The sequence below is a fragment of the Prorops nasuta genome, unplaced genomic scaffold (genome assembly GCF_024137725.1).
Source record: "Prorops nasuta isolate Cenicafe-Biocafe unplaced genomic scaffold, Cenicafe_Pnas_1.2 PNAS00019, whole genome shotgun sequence".
Taxonomy (NCBI): domain Eukaryota; kingdom Metazoa; phylum Arthropoda; class Insecta; order Hymenoptera; family Bethylidae; genus Prorops; species Prorops nasuta.
In genome coordinates this window covers 4,502,147-4,525,151 of record NW_027116816.1, presented here as the reverse complement: position 1 = coordinate 4,525,151, position 23,005 = coordinate 4,502,147, and the positions used below count along the sequence as shown (strand labels likewise).

General features: G+C 37.1%; 3 protein-coding genes across 7 annotated transcripts in view; 1 reads left to right on the top strand and 2 right to left on the bottom strand.

Moving 5' to 3' along the window:
* The window catches only part of LOC136780568 (uncharacterized), a 161,740-nt gene extending 145,344 nt beyond the window's left edge, over nt 1-16,396 (bottom strand). The window contains exon 1 of the mRNA XM_066739022.1: nt 15,818-16,396. Within this exon, the coding sequence (XP_066595119.1) occupies nt 15,818-16,037 (220 nt within the window). The 5' untranslated portion in view covers nt 16,038-16,396. The remainder of the gene's footprint in view (nt 1-15,817) is intronic.
* A 613-nt stretch (nt 16,397-17,009) lies between these two features.
* On the bottom strand, nt 17,010-19,060 carry LOC136780538 (uncharacterized). Of its 4 annotated transcripts, none has more exons than XM_066738966.1 (5): nt 18,467-19,060; nt 18,061-18,382; nt 17,794-17,872; nt 17,523-17,709; nt 17,010-17,456 (listed from the first exon to the last, which is right to left on the bottom strand). In XM_066738966.1, exons 2-5 carry the CDS (start codon nt 18,127-18,129, stop codon nt 17,252-17,254), a joined length of 540 nt encoding a protein of 179 aa, XP_066595063.1. In that variant the 5' UTR covers nt 18,130-18,382; nt 18,467-19,060; the 3' UTR covers nt 17,010-17,251. The 4 variants fall into 4 exon arrangements, with proteins under 4 accessions (XP_066595063.1, XP_066595064.1, XP_066595065.1 ...); XM_066738967.1 differs by having other exon boundaries at nt 18,488-19,060; XM_066738968.1 differs by having other exon boundaries at nt 18,924-18,996.
* Nucleotides 19,061-19,171: 111 nt separating this feature from the next.
* Nucleotides 19,172-22,701, top strand: LOC136780536 (dynein intermediate chain 2, ciliary). 2 transcript variants are annotated; one of them, XM_066738963.1, is made up of 14 exons: nt 19,172-19,305; nt 19,382-19,495; nt 19,609-19,810; nt 19,903-19,980; nt 20,056-20,201; nt 20,272-20,355; nt 20,681-20,867; nt 20,960-21,121; nt 21,188-21,331; nt 21,425-21,531; nt 21,611-21,788; nt 21,862-22,093; nt 22,162-22,395; nt 22,476-22,701. In XM_066738963.1, exons 1-14 carry the CDS (start codon nt 19,258-19,260, stop codon nt 22,651-22,653), a joined length of 2,094 nt encoding a protein of 697 aa, XP_066595060.1. In that variant the 5' UTR covers nt 19,172-19,257; the 3' UTR covers nt 22,654-22,701. The 2 variants fall into 2 exon arrangements, with proteins under 2 accessions (XP_066595060.1, XP_066595061.1); XM_066738964.1 differs by lacking the exon at nt 19,172-19,305 and having other exon boundaries at nt 19,382-19,499.
* Nucleotides 22,702-23,005: the final 304 nt, after the last annotated feature.

The following is a 23,005-nucleotide window of genomic DNA, read 5'->3' as shown; positions in this document are numbered from 1 at the left end:
CCTTTTTTCATCTCTGTACTCTCCGAGTCTTCAAGTTCGATCTATACACACGACTCGAATTTTTTGCTAAATTTGCTTATTCACGATGGATTGATTCGATACTTAACTAAAATCGTACGTGATAATCAAACAAATTCATTTAGCTACGAGAGACTCTGAACTCATGGTGAAAATATTCTCGTTAAAAAGTGAAGTGTGTTGTATAGTGGTCATTGCGTTTTATAGCCAAGCCGGAAATTTCAGATAAAAAGAATAAGAGAAAAATGGTATTACAAAAAGTTAATAATATTATGACATTTTTCATTCCGACGTTGCTTGGCTAATAGAAAAATTTCAATGGTTTATGGGTTTTTAATTAAGGGCTGTAATTAATAATTTTACAGGAAAGTTACTTTCTTCAAATCATCTTTTCCATGTGTAATTTCCGGGTTTGCAATAATTGTGCGGCTCTCTCGCGCGTTTCTGTATAATACGGCACCTATGTGAAATCACCCTTAAACATTATTCACGGTTTTATGCCGGTTCCTATATGTACATATATAGTAAACACGCACAACAGGGCTATTAAAGCCTCGTTAAACGGCCTGATCTCTTTAGATGTTCGCGTACACGAAGTATGCAAATGGTCAGTAGCCAAAAGAAGATATTAACCATTTTACACAATCTTCCACCTTAAATCGTTTCTTAACAAGGCTCAAGATAATTACTTGGATAGTAAAATCGTAACGTAAGACTGTTGGCCATAGTATATATATATATATATACGTATACTATATACTATCGGGAGTAAAGTGGGAAACATGGAAAGGAAACGAATTAAATTCAAATTACGCGTGTTCGGAAACGAAGTAGTAAATTATTATTTATTGCCAAGCTTCAATTCGAAGGAGAATCAAGTGCTGGTCGCTGGGTTAATGAGTCCAGAATGACGAAATTCGAGGGAGAATTATGTCATTCGATATATATACACATGCGTTAGACTGGCTAGAATGGGAAATAGTGGTTCCGTTTGGTGGGACAAAGAAATCACTTGGGAGGATCTTGGGAGAAATAGCGTCGCTGGTATGGAAGCGCGTGTATTCCCAGTTGCATTTGCGCAGGAAGACATTTATTGGCCGAGGTTGACGGCGCAGGTGCTCGCAGGAGCTGCGTCTTCGCACTTAACATAGCAGGAAACTACGCTCGCCACACGTCACTTGAATCTAATCAACGTACACCTATACTGCGGTATATAGTAGCCAGGATAATCTGCAGAATCGCTTATATCCTGCACCAAAGTTATTTTTAGTCTATCCACACGCTACAAGCAACGAGTGAATTCGCTATAAAGCAACTTTGAATTCTCAGAAGTAGTTAAAATTTCACTTTTACAATTTTTCGTCTCGTGCATAGAAACTCGGACTACAATGCACGATCAGCAACACTGTTTAGAGAGAGAGAGAGAGAGAGAGAGAGAGAGAGAGAAGAGAGAGAGAGAGAGCTCGTGTGTTTATTTCTACGCTATATCGGACCAAAGGCGCTCGTCACGTGACTTTGGTCAAACGATGATAGAAGAATTTCCGTTGTAATAAGAAAGAGGCGTTGGTTGATCGTAATGGTTTCCCCAAGGATATTACGATAAACCTGGAAGCTATGGCTGTAGATCGTTGTGCAGCTCGCCGCGAGAAACGCGTTTCCAGAGCGTCCGAGGAGATCGTCAGATAGTGCGTACCTAGAAGTCCCGGGAGTCCAGTTGTTGCACTATAGGCCACCTGCAAAAAGCTGGATTGCAACCTGTTCGGCCGTACCAAGCTCGCTGCTAGCTAGCTAGGGTTTTGTGATGAGGCTCGATAGTATACTCGGCGGCAGTTCTGCTTTGCCAAGAATCGCACTCGAGAATGGCTGAGTTCACAGAGAATCTTACCCCCACCATCCTCTCTCCTCACCGCACTCACTCTCTCTCTCTCTCTATGTTTTCTTCTCTCCTCGACTCTTTCTCTCTTTCGGATGCTTCTTCTCCGCAGCCGCGATCCTCTTTTTCTACTCTCTCGGTGCAAAAGGACGTAACCTTCGGTATGATTGCTGCCTGTGAACGTTGCTTTTCTTACATTAGAGTGGATCTTGTTGTTCCTCGCGAGAGACTCTATAAAGACACTTTTCTGCGAAGCTCCTCTTCTCGGAATCTCTGTCATTCCCGCAATAGCAGGTATTTTTAGCGAGTAATAACTAAAACAACTTGTCCGAATGAAAAATAATCCCTCGATTCTCTGCCTTCGGCTGAAAATTTCTCAGCTATAATATAATAGGAGAATGCTGCAGCGTTCGTGCCTCCACTTGCGAAATAATAGATCCCAATCTGTTAATGAATAGCGTCAATGCGTGAGGAAGAGAATCTTAATGTAGACTCGCATTGTGGTGGTCAATTATTGCATATACTGGTCGGGTAGAAGAGTCCCGTTAGATTTTCATCATGCGAGTTTTTTAATTACACCAGTAGCACGCAATGACTTGTAATGTTAATCGTGATAAATTTTCTAGTAAAAATGAGTGGGACGCGCTGTTTTGCATCAGACGATCAGTTTACTCAGCAAAATTCGAGAGGTGATCGTCTCAATGCATTTTGCTAAGATTCGAGCAGCTGGATAGAGTCTCGTGCCAAGTATTATTATATATAATTTTTAAGCCACGCATGAGTGAAGACTCCGAGTATATTTTTCTTGATTGGAGTGTCCCGTTGCGTTCTTAATTGACGCTCGCGATTGCAAAAGGTTTGTTAGGATTTCGTAAGAGTGAAGCCACGTACCGCGTTTCTCATTCCCTGTATTTGCGGGGCTTTAGAAATCCGAGTCGAAATTCGACAATCGAGACATTCCGGACTGGTCTCGTGAGTTGCACTTGAACCTCGTCTTGAGAATCGTGGGTCAACGGCTTTCTCCGGTCTCAAAATCACGTGCTTTCCCCCTCGACCCGGCTCACTTTCGGCCTCTAACCGACCACGTGCCACTTTTCGATCCTTGACGCTAATTTAACGGGCACAAATGCACGTACGGTATATTCCAACTAAAATTTGCACCCCCTTTAATCTCAGGTTTCGTTCAAGCTTAGGAAAAGTACTGAAAGAGATAAGTTTTTCAATTTTGTAAGAAGCAACTATTTCACTCTTAATTTTATATTCTGAAAAGTACTCGAGAATTTATTCAACGAGTCCAACTTTGTATTTTTTCTTCGGTGATTACTTATTTTCATCAGAGTCTACAGAGACCCAAGTATGCCATTTACGTTTTACTCGAATAGCATGGCACGCAAGGATTAAAATTGACCTCTTTTTCAGTATTTTCCAGTTGTTGACGACACCACAGATTACAGAGGGTGCAAATTTTAGTTGGGACATAGTGCCTGGTTTACAACAGTAGGAATATCTGCAGTATTTCGATCGATAATAAAATAAAAGAAATTCAATCCCTTCCGAAGCGAGGTAAACATAAGATGCATCATCGTAAGTAGACGTTGTTAACTCTATATAATTTCAACAGAGACGGAGGAAGGCGTTTCCAAGGGGGTCGATAGGTCGAGAGATGAGAAGAAAGAGATTAATTGATTATTGCAAGAGCCCTCGGAATAGATGCCCTCGGAAGGGATGAGATTTGTTCCTTTTTCTCGCAACGCCTCTACCCTTTATTTGGTTAGGTATAGGTGGTCGGTCGGTCGGCCGGTGCGGCGTTGCGTTATCTTGAAGAAGAGAAGAAGAGTCCCAGACGTAGACACGGTACTCTCGGTGTTTTTAATGTTTTTATTGGTAGATGGCGCGGCGGCGCAATCTACATTCAAGCCAGTCCAAGTAGTATGCAACAGCCACAGTCTCAAAGCTTGAACAACAATGTGATAGACATAACCCGTGACCTCAAACCTTAACAAGAGCCGGCTAAGGCTAGTGGTACGTGTACCGATGTAATCGGTGCGTTGTGTTCCGTAAATTGGATTCGATGAACAGCCTTCGGTATACTCTGGCCTAAACTGTCCAAGACCCTCGTCGACTTTGCCCGTACATTTTCTATAAAACACAACTACGCTCCATCTTTGACCATTATCCAACTACCCCCCCCCCCCCCTGATCATACAGAAGAGCATGTGTCAAAATTGCAATTTTTATTAATCATTTGTCATTTCTATACAATTCTATGAATTAATGTATTTTTTATTACTCGGACACGAGACTCTTAAACGACACAGTAGGAATAAATAAAGCAAAGGTTTAAAATGTATTCTCAACTTACAAATCACTTTAAATACCGAACGCCGTATCCCGGATTAGTATTCAGCCAAAGTGCGTCAAGGATCGTTATGATTTTCAAGCACCCATTATATGCATATAGTGCAAGAAATGGTCTTTTATAAAGGCTTATAATCCTACTGATCTAGGAAGCCAGGTTGGAATCGGTTCGAACATAGTGCACCGCATAATTTGTATGTAACAGGGTTTCTGTGTAATAAACTGCATTAGAAATGCGTCTAATGGCTGAGGTATTTGATACCGACGCGCTTCGGTAGGCGTTTGTCTGTGTCATAAATGAAACAGTGGCGAGTCTTACATCACGCGGCAATGTAAATCTCACGTTATCATCGCCAGGTGGCCGGAATTTGCGGAGCGGAATGCTAATAACTCGTGGAGAGTTTCCAACTATCATTGGCATCGCGACCAATCCATCATTACACTCGGCAGCCCTGATATACATATTTCGAAATGCAACGCTACGTTGTAGTCCGTACCACTACAGCGTTAAATCATCGCGAAACTATCAAGTTTACGGCCTAGAAACGATAACCACGTTGACTCTTTGAGCATGTCGAACTTTTACACATATTCCACAAAAATTCATTTCAGCAAATGCACAATTTTTCCACACCAGCAGTAAGTATAACCCTGTGCATAAAGAGGATCAAAGAACAACTGCGTACAAATTAAAATTGCGGATTCAACGTATCTCTCATCCAGACGAACATAACGACGATCGATTCAGAGTCCAAAGATTTTACAAGTTACTTTTTACAAGTATTGTAAACGCAGGATAACGAGACAAAGAGGCGCCGAGGTTACAAGCGTGGTGAAGGATGGTAGCAGGAGAAGAAACGGTAATTTGGACATCCCCGTGTCTTACATCGCCATTTCGTGTTCTACCAGACTGGACCATAAATCAGTGCTATGCACCTTCGTAACGCACCCTTCATCCATCCGCCCGATTTACGCCGTGTGCTGTCATAAATTCCCTGCGGATCTTAATTAACTACCAGCGTACCGTCTGCACTGTTAAGCCTCCGAGCATTCCGAACGCTCAATCTCGTTCCTGAAGCTTTGAAATTAAACGCCAAAAACTAGATAATTTTCCCCTCGTTGCTAGGAGACGTCAAAAGTCTTATATATATATATATTAGTGAGAAAAATATAGTTATACCGAGTAAGAATCTTCGGAACAATAAGAGGATCCTGAAAAAAATTTGCCAAAACAAACTTGTGCTTCTTCAAACCCTGCATGAAGAACGAAGTCTAAATTAGAACTTGGTTCTCCTATCGGGCGAATCGCTGAAGCGTTTCGCAACGAGCTACTCGCGAGGTATTTGGTTTTCCCACGAAAGCGGCGAATTTGCAAAGAGCGCTGTGTATATAAGGGAACGAAGCGCGTTTCGTCGAACTTGAAAGGACGTGTACGTGCAACATGCGTATGTACATACGTATATAGATGATCAATCCGAAGCGTAGAGCAAGAGCTGGCAAGAAGCAGCGGATCACAGGCATCCAAGCTGGCTAGGCTAGTCTATAACGAGATCTTATCTCTTCTCTCCTAGGAATTTCTCCTTCCCTGTTCCCTGTTCTTGCTGCTCGCACGGTCAAACCCGTCCAATCCTCTTCCTTCTGTCTACCAGCGACGCGTTACCCGATGCTCACGGACGTCTAATTGTAAGTCAGTCTCGGGTTACTCTTGTTTCGCTCTGAATCGAATTAACTTTTGCTTCGAGTCCTGCGTGAAGCAAAGCTCGATTTATAAGTATCGATTTGCGGTGCGGTTAGAGGGGGATAGGAAGAGAAACGAGAAGATAAATAATAAGGGGGGGGGGGGGGGGGAGAGAATGGCACTTTACAGCTAGATGTGCAAAGAGCTACGTTCTTTGTCCGGCATTTCAGATGTTCTCATGATTTCTCTTTATCTCCATTCTTTTAATCGCCAGACACTTCCGAAGAATTTTCTCATCTTTCTCAGTCCGCCTCCCACCTCGAGCAGCAGTGGTAAGAGTGTGCTCCAGATCCCACATAATTGATACTGTGACGAAAGCACGCGCGAAGTATCAAGTAAGAGGAACCGGCTGATAGTAGAAAATAATATTGCAGTATAGTATTTAACGTATGCGTTTAATCGAAGCAAATGCACGTATCAATGGACGCTATCACATTTTCATGTTATCAAAATCATAATGACATAAAGGTTCTGTTCATACTGATAAAACCTCAGGTTCGGATAGATAAGTCTGAAGTATTCAGATGTGTGAGGTTGGTTGAAAAATATATGTAAATATCAACCACTTCATTTTTTGCAGAACTAGCACTTTGCACTTTTGGCAAGTATCTAAACTCCGTGTACCACATAAATGAATATCAATAATAGCAGCTCATTCAACAATAAATAAAAGCTACATTTGTACTGTGACAGAGCAAGGCAAAGGTGTGCTTGTCACGTAAGCATCACAGCATTCATTATTTTTATATTTTTACGACAGCTTCAAATGTAAAATTATATTTGCAATTGATCCGATTTTAAAGTGATCATTGCAGCCCATTTTTTGACGTACAAGGAAAACAAGTTGGTATTCGTTTTTCTGGTCACTTCCCATATGATTGTAGCGATCCTTATATATACAGCAGAGTATCTTATCATTACGACTTTATTATGGAAAACAGGAAATTGTAAACTAAAAAAAAATCAGCAAACTCGACTGATAGTTTCGCACCAAGTAATAAAAATAAGACTGTGTAAAAATAATCTTTTATTTTTAGAGTAAAGGTAATAAACATGATGTTCTAACACTGTAAATAGTATTATTTAAAAATATACGACCATATACCTAACGAACTTTCATTTCACCTCTTATTACCATCTGCAATTAAATTTGTTCGAAAGTGTGCTTGATTAGTTTTAATATTCGATATACTATTTAGATTTAATTTCTTCATTTATTTAAACTTGCATAATAATTACTTAATCGGAAAGCCAGTATAAAAGTGTTTTGCAGAAAATAGTCAATCAACTTTTCCCAGCTCATCATCATAGAGTTAACAATCTAATACTATCCACTGAATGAGTAACAACAATTTATGAACTACGTACATTTAACTTCATATTTGATATTACTTATGTGAAAATTTGTCAGTGAAAATACCGCAATTAAACAATTTAAGATCAATACAGCATAGCTGAATCAGCATTATTAACCATTCTCACATCTTCTATACATGTTGATAAAATTAAATTCATATAAAGTAAAAATGATAGAATTCTTGAAATGCAGAGAGCGATCCATACGAAAGCTAATCGTAGTTTTGTTATAAATCACGAATAAACTTTGCGTTAAGTTAGAAGGCTTATATGCGAATTATGCGTAGGTATCGAAGAGGGACGACGATTCTAGACTTCTCTGAAAGAAACGTTTCCTCGAGATCCAACTATACTAATAATGCTGTCTTTCAGGATAATATTATACAATTGACTGATGACCATTGAACGAGGTTGCATTAACGATATCTGTATAAGGAAACAGGCGACAGAGCACGTTTTTATAGAGAGAAAGAGAGAGACTGGATAAACAAGAACCAAACGCCCACTATCGTAAGATGCACTGGACAATTGGAAGATAAACAAGTATATCGAAGATTTCAAACACAATCTCTCAAAGTAGTCAGTCAATAGAGTGATTTCATAATAAAAAACCAGCAAGGCACCATAAAATTATCTTCACTTATTAGCCTAATCCTTAAAGAATTACCTGAAATTCCGCACAAGTTGGACAATTGTTTAAGGAAAATCGAGCCTACTGCGTAATGTCGAAAATAAGTCGGACGACTTTCAACTATTATTTTACATGAATGATAATAATAGTCGTTATTACAACACAATGCGAAACAACTAATTCTTACGTAAGAGCAAATACTTCCGTTTCATTAGGATTTTATTAGTGAGTACATTTACTATCGCAGTTTATTACAATTCCCCCCATTCGGATTGCTGAAACTTACAGCCGCAGGAGACAGGATGTTCTTGACAACGATCCGTACAGCTGGACAACCAATCTACGCACAGGTGACTATATAACTATACACAGCGTGTTTAATGGCGCAAAAATTGAGGATTGTTTAATGATACTTGATGAAGGTATTTGTTTCGTTAGCAGGATATTTTCATAACGTCCACGCATTTAACGCTTTTCCCAGCTGTATTCGAGAGATTTATTTCCAAGCAGGGAGGTTTCACTGGTAATTGCTGATGGCGAAGATGGAGGAAGCACGTGGCAGTAAAGTGCAAGTCGAGTGTGGAGTAACGGCTGCACGACGCCCACAAGCAGCACAACGCAACGTAATTTAAGATTCTCCTATATTTATTGGTTTATTATCCGAAGGAATTCAACTTGCCTAATCTATGACGAAAGAATCTTGCAAGCTTCGATATCCTTCAAAGCCAATCAAAGCCTCTAACATAAACGTTGGATCTTGATTTAACTGTAGCGTGGTTAAAAGGCGACTAGAAAAATGCTTAAAGGTGCTCTAATCGTTCGTTGAAAGCACCCTTTGAACTTTGGAGCTGCGAGAAAATCAATTAAGCTTGGAAAATGCCAAAGAGCGAGTTGATTTAATGTGAAAATTGGCAAAGGAGTTTGTTATCTCGGATGAAATGGAGTTTAGGATGGAAGCAATCGTTAAGATAAAGCTGAACAAGCCAGTAAGGAGTGTATAATAGTTAAGCGCGAGGCGAGTAATAAGCGTTTCAAAGGCCGTATCGGACATCTGGACCGGCACGGTAGCGGCGATAGAGCTTGGCAGCGGCAACGGCCAGTTCCATGCCATTTAATTTCGCAATAAGAGATAGCCCACGCTATATAGGAGAGCCTTGTGCCAATACACCACGTGGATATGCCGCCACGCCGGTGCGAGGTCATTTCCTCTATTAGATTTCCATTAACGATTTCGTTTAATAGGCCTTACGTAATTATGCACCAGCCACCTACGCACACCCGTGCATCCATTTCGATGCCAGCTGCCCTCACCCAAAGCTTCATCTTCTTTCTTCTTCTTCTTCTTCCGGCCTCTCATCCCTCCCCTTATTTCAATCTTCTCCCTATCTCCGACAATAACTCTGCCTTTATAAATCGTGAAACCTATATATATATATATATATATAACTTTGATCAAAGTTTCAATCCACCAATTTTCATTATCATTTTAATCATAATTATAATATTTAAAACTATCAAGGTCGAAGTGTGGAACAATGTTTTTTTTTTCATTTTTTATCGGATTCCCCACAGGCTGAAACTAGGAATGATCGTGAGAAAGTCAATCGATTATTAATGCGAATTACAGCAAGGGTTATTGCCATTCCCAAAGGTTACGGGGTGGTAACCTATAAGGGGCTGGCGACGTGCCAAGCGTGACGTGACACGGTTTCAACGACTTGTGGCAAATCGGTCTTTTGCTTTATTAGCTCGACTATCGTTACACTCCTCGTTCCTTATTGTTGTCCATGAATCGAGTCGAGGGAATCATGGTCGTACGCCCAACGAGTGTCACCGAGTAATTGCAAAAACTTTATTCGTTTCAACTACAGGTCATCGATCCTGCGAAACAAGTATTACCTATGAATACTCGATAGACTCAGTTTTTATACTATAGCCTTATACACGTTTTTGCGTGCAAGAAGCCTGTGTCCTTTCATCGATGCTTTCAATGTTACCATCCTGATCCTACGTGAGCTGAACGTTGATAGATTTCAAACTGGCAGAATTAAGTTTATCCGGATATGTCGCTTTTTCAGCGAAACCAGTAAATTCCTCGACTGTAAAAGTCCAATGATATTTTTAACTGTGAGAGAGATTGATAATAACGATACAAAAATAGGACGATCGTACGAATGCCAAAAGAGACAGCTTTTATCACTTACGCTTAAACCTGACTCGAGAAAAAAAGCTATTTAATAAACGATGCATCCTGAGATAACTCCATGAATCATGCATATTTTATTTCTCTGACAATGAGAAAAATTACGTTAGTCTGGGTAAAGTTTACTTTTTCAATTTCTTCTGGAGAAATTTCAAAACGTAACATCTCGGTCACGTACGTATAGGATTTCTACAATATTGTCTATTTCGAAGAAGCTGCAGTGTTATTGCGAAGAATTACGTGAACCTAGGCAAAGTCTGGGATTTTTAAAGTTATCTATACACGAGAAAGTTATAAAATAACATCTTCGTCACGTGCATAGAATTTTTACGAGTATACGTCAACTACAGAGAAACTGAATACAGTAGTAGCGCTTATCATTTGTATCGAATGGTCGTTTTGTCTGGTAGCTTCAAGAATTTGTCGGAGGAATATTTTGTCAAAATAACTTTCGTGAAATGGAGGTTGAAATGGGTGGTTGCGGTTACAATTTAGGTGACACCTGCGACAGTTAAATTAATCGTCGAATAAAAGGAAAGACTTTACCGACGTAATATTAAAATACACGAGCGTGGATTATCAATTACGTAAATACTTCAAAGTTACTTGCGTAAACAATAGAAAAGTTTAATACGAATAAATCGTAGACGAACCTGGGAAAAAATTGAAAGATTTCTATGCTCGGTGCATAGAGAACAGAGAGCCTAGGTCTATATAAAGACGCCTAAATGTCTTTGCGGCTGAGAATGATAATAAGATGCTACAGGAGTATTTTCGCGTTGCGTAAATAGCCATTTTGTGCTCACTTTAAGCCCGTTCCAACAGTGCTCGTAAACAGTACGTGCTGCTTGGCAATACTTCACGCTGAAAAAACTCGCGGGGCTCGCGTGAAATAATAGCAAACACGAGGCTTAACTTGCATTAGCGCGAGACCCGGGGGTGACGAAACGAGCTTCTCCGATACAGAGGTTGTATCGAAAAGTTGAGAAACGAGATCACAGCGGAGCGGTACAGTCCATCGGGAGCGCGATGCCGCAAGAAAACAAAAGGATCCATCCCCCCCCCCCCCCCCTACTTTCAACCCGTGGTAGAATCAATAATAGCAGAGTCCTTGCGTAATAACTTATATAGACAAGCTCGTAAATACTAAAAAATTGGTCGAAAGCAGCGGGGAGTCTAAATGAAGTCGTACACTAAATCAAGGGAAAGAAGCGGCGATAAAACCGCTGTAATAGAAACTCATCCACAACTGCAGCAAGCCTCCAATTATGGCAATGCTGGAATAATTACGAAAACGGACATTGCTTTCACTTAACACGATTTGATTTATGCCCTTTCCGCCAAATGGAAGGATCTGACCAGCGTGATAAACTGGAAATTTCTATTCCTATATATATATATATATATATATATATTATTGCACGGTGATACGCATCGCAATGAAACCGGTGCAATTTTAGCGCGGATATTCACAAGTGAAACAACGCGAAATTGCGGTGCGTTCCAACGTTTAATGGCGATTTTTGCCGATCGCCAAAGCTGCAGCATCGTGGGAACGCGGGGCATGTTCCGCATTGGCGCGAAACTCCGTGATAAAACAATAAAATGGGCGCGAAAAAAGAAATATTGTTTCAGGCATGGAAGATACGCGAATAAACGCCGAGTCGTACTATATTGTCTATAGTATAGTCTGCTGTATAATATATATATACCGTTCCTTCCGAGGATGCAAGAAAACGGATAGGACTTTCTAATTGGCGGAGTTGCGCTCACCTATGCTCATCACGCTCATCCGCACTCACCTATTTTGGTGCCGATGTGTGCGTGCGTACCACACAGTGTGTACATATATATATATATATATCTGTTCATCTATAACGTACTGTATTATATACGTCAGGCCGAGCATCGCCTCCGGCTCTACTATAGAAACTATCCCAAAACGATTCTATATACACAACACATTGCTGCTGACACTTATCTCCTTCAGCCTTCTCCACTTATTCTTCTTTATTTTCGCGCGCTTTCGCTCTCCTAAGGGGGCTGCTGCGGCTGATACGATTGGAAAACGAAACTGCGTTTATGTAAATCTTTTTCAAGGATCGAAATTATTGTGACTGGTGAACGCATAAAATGCAGATCTCGTTTTGCTAATAAGCCCAACCCTTTTAAAGTGCATTCTGTAAGCTGGTAAGGCCTCCACGAGGTGTTTTCGCGGTTTTTCGTATCGCAATATTGAAAGATCCGCGTGAGAGGCTGCGGTTCTGCGATCGATTTAGACAACTTTCTGCTTTTTGCTTGTGTGCTGCATTCGTTCCAAGGATTCAACTGTCGAGGCCAACGTTTGTCGTCTCTATTATACTATATATATATATATATATATGCAAGGCTATTCTCGAAATTGCGAATAATGTTTCTTTCATATTTCTGGACAATGAATAAAAATAATAAGAAGTGCGACATGAAATATTTTGCACCGTCGCGAAAATTTGCCCGACCACCATCGGTTAAGTTTCAATTTGCTCGCGTTCGAGCCTGAACCAGTTGATCCGTCGAGATATATAGAAAAGACAAGTTTTCGCGTTAACTTCGGGTCGCGTTCTTGAGATCGTGTCGCTAGAATTTTTCACTCTCAGCCGAGAACTTGTTCGGAACTGGCTCCTATTATGAGCGGCCGCACCACTGGCAATCAATGGCCGGAAATTGCTGGCCCGATACTTGCACCGATTACGAGAGAATGAGGCATTGGCCTGCTGCTGCGAGCTAAAATGCGGTTTCGATTTCCCGATCGCTCTTCATTCTACCATTGCCATACGAGAATTCGATTAGATTGGATTGCGGCTCGTGCCAATCCACCCACCCCTCTTTCCCCCTTATTTTATTCTTTTCTTCTTACCTTTGCTAGAACATCGACGTGATTTTTTAACAATATTACAATTTCTCAAAATAATTAATTATATATAAACGCGAGAATGAGTTTGAAGAACTTCGAATGTTTTTTGAGAGAAATCGAGCGAAAGAATGGCGCGAAAATTTTGTTGAAGTATTTCGGTGCACGTGAGCTGCGCTTGCTATTATAGCGCAGGGCAGGAACGAAGATGGTAGTCGGTGTGATTATCCGTGTGCTATTCCTATATATATAGTATATGTATATATAAGCAAGTGGAGCGGGAGCTCGAGGAATGGCGCGAGAGGCGAAAAAAAAGAATTACGAAAAAGAAACGGCCGCTAGGAGATAATGCGTGTTCTACGTTAGCTGAGAGAATTCGACGTTGCGCTAAGAAATCGTGGAACCAGTTTCTCCACCCGAGCCACGAAAAAAGAATGCCGCGATCTAACTCACGTAATAGACATAAGTGTATGTATTACGCCTTCGGAAGGACTAACGTGTCGTGGGACTAGCAAAATATTTCTCTTTCTTTTCTTACATCCCCTCTTTATTATATATATATATATATATATATATATATACACACACGCGTACAATGTTTAACGAATTACTTGCTTGGTTTGGAATTCACCCATGGAATTCAAAGCTTCCACCTAACACGAGTGGCAGTATATCATACAAGTTAACCAATTCATTTTGGAAAATGTAGTTCTTGCCACACAGACTAATTACTAAAGGAATGGAAAATTTTAAAGACGAGCAGCTACCAGTTTTTCGTAGTATTTCATTAAAACGTCAACAACTTTATAAATATTTAACGTAAAGTAACAGATGCTTCAAATCTCTTCTCGTTCATGTATTTTTATATGTTTTTTAAATAAATTGTTAATGATCACAATTAAAGTATATATATAGTTTTATAGACATTTTGATTTATTTTTTGTCTCGTTCATGGTTTTGCAAAATATTTCGAGTCTGGAAAGTCTTAGCTGAGATCCCGCATAACGTTTCGTTTTATAAGCAGCTAGAAAAATACACTATAGGAGGTTTAATATGGTGGGAAGTATGAGACGATTCTGCTCACGATAATCGTATGCGCGCAATGCATACAATAAGGTAGAGAGTTGTGAGAGCCCTATAATTACTGGCACACGATGACAGTTTATAGCATGCTGATAAAAACTTTGTACGAGATGCTTCTATACGGCTTATTAGGCTACAAGCTTTCCTAGTCCTATTTGTAAGCAAACTTATATTCTAATAACACAGGCGTAGTACTTTGCTCGCCGAATTTTTTTAGCCCAATTCCTGTCGAATAAGCCACCTAGTGCATTCTGATTTACCAATCATTCGACTCGAATGGCCTCTTAAACTACGAGCTGCGTAAACCACATCCAGATAATAGCAGTGCGCGACCAATAATTATTACTTTCTAAACTGTCCAACTTTTCAAAAATACAATTCTGATAATATATATATATATATATATATATATATGTAAGCCAAGAAATCTTGTAGATTTTCCCAAAATGATAAATCTTCCATTTAGACGACGAATCGCTGCAGCTTTAGAGGAAAAATCATCCAACCGTTACCGGAACGTTAATCATTTTCTAATTCTAAGAGGACGTGATTTGTTCAGCGATCTTCACTGATCACGAAGAGAAGCAATTATGGTGTAGTCGTTAAATTTTACGAATGCCGGAGCCAAGTATAATATGGTGGAGAACCCGCGGCAAATTAGGTTTGCGTGATTCATTAGCGATTATGCTACGACTCGTAAATAACATTAGAGGACCGTAAATATCGTATCGTTGGATAAAAGTTCCTCCAACGTTGATCACGCACCGTTCTGCAGTTACATCCAGAAATTACATACCCTATAAGAGCGCAATTGTAAAATGTTTAATTTTCAAACAAGTTTGACGTTCGACTCTTTTCCGCGAAAGTTTTGTATATAGATATATTTTTATAATATAGAAAAAAATGTATTGAAAAAAAAAACAGAAGATCGATGAAATTAGCAGCTGAGGTACAGCAGCATCGTCTCGATAAAATGATAGGACAAAAATTGAACGCGAGAAATTATTATTCGTTAATGTAAAAGTCGGAGGGAAATATACGAAGCGCAATCAATTTAACGTGTAGAAGAAACTTCAAATAGACGCAAGGCCTCGTTCAACGTTACTTTCACAGAAGCATCGGACCAAAGGTCGCTTGCTTCTTAGCGGAAAGCTATAGAGGAGAGACGAGTAACAAAGTTCAGGCAGGCACCAGCTCCAACGACCGTTGTAATATTTCTATAACCGAGTGCGCAGTCGTCGCACAGACTTTCCTTTGCTTGGTAAAAATAAGAGTCTGGAAAACCCACCGAAATCTAATGGAATTCGTGGCCCTTCCCAAACTTATTAATAAAGCGTTATAGGCACTCAATTTTAATACACGACGATAGTTAATTTTCTACAACCTTGACGTAGCTTTCGCGCGAGCAGAATATCAAACAAACGCGCGCCTTATGTCGAGGAGTACAATTAACGAATGCAAACATTGCGAGACGAATACTGCTGGAAGGCGACGTGTGTCAATTATAATTTTGCTACTGACATAAATGAATGTGGTTTGCAATATCAATTAACAGTGAACTTTCGTTGTAGGGATAAAATATTTTTGTGTAACCGGCTCTCCTATGGATTATATTAAATAGTACGAAGGATTCTATGCATAAGAATGGAGAAATGCAAGAATTATACCTTTATCGTCGTGTTGTTTAGAACTGACCATCGTGGAAGGGCTGAAGTCCTGGAGTTTTAATGGCGTGGCGCCCTCAGCGTGGATGGGCAAGATCATAGTGTTCACCAGTATCACCAACATCGTTACCACTACCACAACCGGTCGATGGATCCTCATTTTGACGATTAAACTCCACTTTCGCATTCGACCGAAGAATTGTAGTCGCGCACCGGACGACATGCCGTGCGATCACATTTTCTCGATGAACCGAGTTCAATTTGCGCCTTGCCGCAGGACCGATTATAATCAAACGCTCTCGGCACGCGGGATTTTTGAATTTTGCGGATGCTCCCGTTTCTCACCTCGCATCGTACACTCAGGTTATTTCTGCTATTCGGTCGTCTAACAATGTCATCTGTAAGCCAACATTTCCACTAAAACGTGAGATCGACGCGCGGTAGCTTTATTGGAAAACTCTCTGAGAAAGAGAGAGAGAGAGACCAAGTCCTGATGACAGACCGGAAGTTGACAGCTTCGAATGGTTTGGCGAACGACACACGCTGCTTATTTGTTCACAGAGGAATAATGAAAACGTGGGAAGAAAATTTCAGACGTGCTTAGTAAGAACCGCGAAACAATGCAAACAATGTGGATTAAGCAGAGAATTGGGAAGTTGAGTAATGGTGGTGAGCTATCCTGCGAGAGGTCCCTGATAGATCGGAAGTGTACAGTTCCTGGTAAGTAGAGCACTTATCGACGCACTTCTCTCGAATTTGCAGGGTGTGAATTGAAGGGTACACTGCTTAAGGAAACTTTTTCCAAAACTTACGCGTGCTACCTGTTTTAAAAGAAGTATGCGCTTGGCGCACCAGTCCATGCTGCACTGTTACAAGTATAGTCAGGTGTTTCAAGCAGCCGCCACACGACTATCGCGACGCCTGCCGTCCAATCACTGAATCCTTCGGCGCGCAAACCTTTCACACGTGCTTCTCTTCCAGCACCAGCACACAGCACTTATAGCTGCCAACTTGCTTGGCTTATAGCTAATAGCAACCTAGCTAGCCAAGAAACAGCTCGTGAATTCTTTCCTTGCCTAGAAATGTAGTTTCTCCTTCTCTTTAGATAGTATACTAGCTGCAAAGATTTCATTCATGTATACCTTACAAAGCGTCGTACACCTTCACTTTCTCAACACACCCGACGTTTATCTATACATCCTTTACCCAACAATAGCTCTATTAAACTAATGCTAAAATATTTTTATTTTTTATATTATATATTTTACAAATTAAACATGGATCAGATATAAAATAAACACTTAAGAGGCTTTTGCTAGTTTATAATGTTATAACATATAAATACACAAGGAATTAATGTAATATGCAATGAATCTCAGGTCATACGTAATTACAATATATTTTTGTTGTATTTACATATTTTGCTTATGTTTAATATTATAATATATGACATTGGCAACTAAAACAACCAGTAGGTTTATAAGTTTCTATAAGAGGGTGGGAGTACTGAGGGGTTCCTAAGTGTAAAGAATCCTCACTTTCATTGCTTAACTCCTCGATGCTAAATGTATCTGTCAGATCCTGCTTATATTTGGTAGAGTCTCTAATATTTGATATAGGAAAAAGCGTTGTTTCATCCTCGCTAAAAAAAAATATATAATAGTATTTTTCATTCATCCCTTAATTTTTAGAGAAAGTTTTACCTTACCTTTCATTTTCGCTATGCCAATACTCTACAAGCGGAACATTTTCTTTGGCTTTATGAGGGATCGGCAGTCTTTGAATAGCAATTAATCCAGCTGTACTACTGATGTTGGTACTTTCTTTATCATATTTTGGTAACTTCATATACTTCTTGTTATGCTGAACACATTTAACTTGTTCAATATGTGAATCTGTTGAATATTGATATTCAATTAATATACTATAATTAAATATAATATTATAGGCATCACAATTATAATTTCTTGTATAAATACCTAATATTCTTTGGCACTGTCTAATGGAATGTGATTGTAACATTTGTACATTATTGCTGGAACAACTACTATCGCTGCCCTAAAGAAATTATATTCATTCTGGGTATTTTTTTCTTTTGCACAAAATAAATAAAAATTGCTTGAACATATAATGTCTTAACATGATTTTCTCAAAATAAAAATTTTAAACCCTCCTATAAATTATAAGAAAACATAATGAAACTAATGAATAAATAATAGAATGATAAAAAAATCTTTCATTCTTACCAAAAATACTCTTTCTTCATCAACATGACTGCTAAATTTGGGATCGCTATCAATTCCACTGTCTTCCATTTTAATTTAATTTTGAAAAAGCTTTATAAATAAAGTTTTACTATGAGACTGTATTACTTTGTAAAACATTTGACAATTTTTCAGGAAATATAAAATTATATTTCTTCATTTTCTAAATTAGAGAAACAAATCACTCAATTTAATTGACAAACTTGTCTATTTAATGAAAGAACTCTGATTATGGTCCTCTACAATATTGATTTTTTGTCTCATACAATACTGCATGTCTTTTGAAATAACCACAAAATATTTTCTACAATAGATAATAGTTGCATTTTAAAACTACTTTATCTAATTTCATAATCATCTTATTAAGAAATATTTTACACTATCTTACACAAATGATTAAATTATTTACAATATGTACAATTAATGATGAAACTCGTTTATCCACAGCTAAATCAGGCTTTTATAATACGAATTTTATATTCAATATAATGACGAAACTTCTTTAACTTTAAATTATAGCATTTCAAGTAAAAGGATAGTGCTATATTTTTAATTTACACTGATACGAAGGATATATACTATATACACAGTGAAGAAACGAATGAAATGAGTATGAGACTATTTAGCAAAAGCAACTAGCAAGTATGGTAAGAGAGGAGACAGCACTGTGTGTGACAGCAGTAATAACCTGCAGTAGTAACAACGCACAAATGCCAGACTGGGGTGGTCTTTTACGTAATATATTTGTAACCTATACCCTTATTGATACCTTCAATATTATTTTTGTCTATAATTCAAATTTTATTCCAAAAAATTGTATCATATAGATTCGCTACACTGTTTACCTTTTTACACTTTTTACACTTTTTAAGGTGTCATACAAGGGAGATACGTATATAAAGGATTTCTTTATCTTTCCATCTTTTTATCTGTATTTTTTACACTTAAAAAAAAATTATCTTTTATTTCAAAAGAACTTACAGTCTTCGTGAAAAGTGTAGAAAGTGTTGCTAAAAGTGAAATATGAAAATTGATAAAAGTGACAGATGGAGAAGAGAGTGGGAGAAAGAGGAGAAATTTCTGATTGCTAGTGTTTCTATGGCAACGTATGTAAACTCTTCATGTTTACCATACCATATAACCTTTTCAAAATCACTTAATTATTCTTGAAAATCAATTATGGCACCAATATTACCTAAAAAGCAGCCTTCGAAAACATCAAATGAGGTAAATTCTAATATATTAGCCTTATTTAAAAAAATTTCAAAAATAATTATTTGTATAATTTACATTACAAATTTAGCTATTTAATATGAAAAGTACTGTATCACGTTCTGATTTAATATCAAATGATGCAGAATGGATGCGTGCAAAAACATTATTAAAACCGGATGATCAGCTAGTATTAACAGATGTTGTATGTATGTCCTCTTATCCTTATACTTACATTTTTAAAAATACTATTTCAATTTTATAATTATGGTTATACTTTGTTTATTATTGAATTATTTTTTTATTTATATGATATAGGAGTTGCAAGAAGAAATTGCTAGGGTTTTAAAAGTATGTAATACAAGATTACCAGATTCATTAGTTGAATGGTCTTGGAAATTAAGAGAGTATATCAAAGTACCTCCACCACCTAATTTAATTACAGTTTTTGATATCTCGGGTACTGTACTGTATAAGGAGATTGAAGAGACCAAACCCCATTTTGCTGCTCCAGTAATAGGTACTAAAAAAAATATTGAAGTCTATTTTACATTCTTAATTTTGTAAAACTTGAAAATTGTAAACTTAATATTTATGTTCTGTGTCGATTAGTTGATGATACTCAAGCTGAAGTGGAAGATGCGTCAATTTCTGATAAACCACAAGCTGATTTGGATGATCAAGGAGAGGGTAAGTAAAAAGATAATAATAAAAGTTTTATTTTAGTATAATAAATTTTAATATTTTAAAAAATAACATAAAAAGGTGAATATGAAGGAGAACAGGATATAGAGCTAGAAGGGGAGCCAGAGCCAGATATAGAAGAAATTAAAAAACCAAAATCAAAAAAGTTACCAAATCAATTTAATTTTTGTGAAAGAGCAGCATTAACATATACATATCCTGTGAGAGTAAGTAAAACCCATCTTTTACTCTTATAAAATAATACTACATTAAATGTAGAATAATACTTTTTAATAGGATATGAGTACACAAACCATACCTCCTCCAACTGCTACATTTGTTTCCCATGTTTTTCAATGGGCTATTTTTGATGATTACCAGGTATTTATGTATATTAACTGAATAGATATATACTAGTGTTCAACAAAAATTTTTGTGTTACTAATATGTATCTATATTTTATACATCTATTTTGTATAAAAAAGGTCAGACCCTCTAGATAACTCGAAAATTGAACAATTTAGAATATGCTGTTCAAGGACCTACTTATTACAATCTTTTATTTGTTTAAGCAGTTTGCTGATGTAGTTGTGACTTTAAATATTTGAATCAGTCAATACAGTAATGCAAGCTTTATTTTTCCAGAAATCCTGAGGCTCGACCTTTTCTTATTCATTTTGCATAGTTTTATAATGCATTGTTGTAGGAAGATTATGCACAGCAACAGAGAGAAAAAGAAAAAGAAAAAAAACTACCATCGTCGCAATTAGTCAAAAAAGAAGATATTAAAAAAAAAGAGATTGTTGAATCTGAAATTACACAAAGAATGCTGCAAGCAGCAAAAACTTTAGAGAGAATGGTAAACCAAAATATATTTGATGAAATATCACAAGGTATATTTTTATTAAAAGTATGGCTTTGCATGTAATGTAATATTTTATATTATATTTAATTATTGTAGCAAATATTCAATTGTAATATATAGATTATAGGTATTGGAATGATCCAAGTGATGAATTTAAAGATGGAGAGGGATCTTTACTACCATTGTGGAAGTTTAATTTTGAAGAAACTAAAAGGCATGATATAACTGATATGTGTTTTAATAAAAGATATTATGATTTATTTGCTGTATCATTTGGTTCTAGTAAGTATAAAATATTTCAAAACAGGTTTTTGCTTTATTGTCAATTTATTTGATTTAATATTTTAGTGTCATTCAATTCCTCTGTGACAAATGGTGCAGTGTGTCTTTTCACTTTAAAAAATCCATCTTACCCAGAATGGATATGTCACACAGAATCTCCAGCCATGTGTGTAGATTTTAATATAGAGCATCCTCATCTTTTAATATTAGGTAGACAATTGATTGTGTATGAAGTCGTTGTATTTTAACATAACCATGCTTGTTAAAAATTATTAGATTAACATTAATTGAAAAAATATAAAGGTACAACAGATGGATCAGTCGAAGTTCACAATGTCATGTTATCTTCAAAAAAACCTCAATACAGAAGCAATGACATTACTCAAAAACATGGTGGAACTGTATGGGAGGTTTGTCTTATAATTATTAAAACAATTGCAGAAATAAAAATAAGAATATTTTGTGCATCATAAGTTCTCTCTCTTAAAGGTTCAATGGGCTCCTGATACAGAAGAAGGGAATTTAGCTTTTTATAGTGTTAGCATTGATGGCAAAATAAATTACTGGATATTAAACCAAAATGATCTTGGTCTTACTACGGTAATGACATTATATTTAAATCAGGCACCTATACCTGGACCAGATGGTACAATGATTACACTTAAAGGTAACAAAAAAAATGTAATCTACTATTTCATAATCTGTAATTTCATATTCTAAATCTTTTTGTGCTAATATAGGATGTGGAACATGTCTTGCTTTTTATCCAGAAAGCAAACATATTTTTCTAGTAGGGACAGAAGAGGGAACAATATATAAGTGTAATACAGCTTATAGCAGTATATATATGAAAACGTACGATGAAGCCCATAATATGCCTATTTATCGTATAGTATTTAATAAATATAACTCAAATATATTTGCAAGCTGCTCGGGTGATTGGAGAATAAAAATATGGGAGGATGATAGGCCGTAAGTTTGTTATCTGTCATGCTAAAGAATTTGATCAATTATTTAACATTTATTCATTGTACAAGCAGGGATCCTTTATTTATCTTTGATTTGGGAGTACCAATTGGAGATGTTCAGTGGGCTCCATATAGCTCAACAGTATTGGCTTGTGTATCAAATGATGGAAAAGTTACAGTTTTTGATTTGAATGTTAATAAATACAAGCCAATATGTAGCCAATTTATTGTTAGTAAACGAAAAAGCAAGCTGACACGATTAGCGTTCAATGAGGTTTTGCCCTTTATCATTGCTGGTGATGATAAGTACGTTTAATTTTGTATATGATACAAACTTTGCATTTTATTTAATAGGCCAAATATAATTTTTCTAATAACTGTTACAGAGGTACCATCCATACCTTAAAATTATCGCCAAATCTTAGAATACAAGTAAAACCAACAAAAAAACAGATTCATCTGTCCCAAAGGGAGCTCGAAATTTTGAAATTAGACAAATTACTAAGTTTTATAAGAGAACCACCAACTTTAACACCTCCGAAAGATATAAAAATATCTTCTTAAGCCTCTGTAATATCTTAAATTTAATTAAGAATAAAAGCAACCCATTTAATAAAATATCGTAATATTTAATGTGTTATTAAATAAAATGTGTATTTAAGAAATAACAATAGTTTATTAATACACTTGTTAACAAAACGCTACAAAACATATTTATATATGGAAATACATAGACATAGAGTAAGGCATTTAAGCGCACCAGAGTTATAATAAAAAAAATTCATTTATCTCCATAATTACAAGAAATATCAATTTTTTGATAAGGGATGTCTAAATACAGATACAAAGGAATTTATAAAAGGTCCTATAAAAAAATTGATATGTATTATGGTTACGAAGATAAACGTACTCTTAT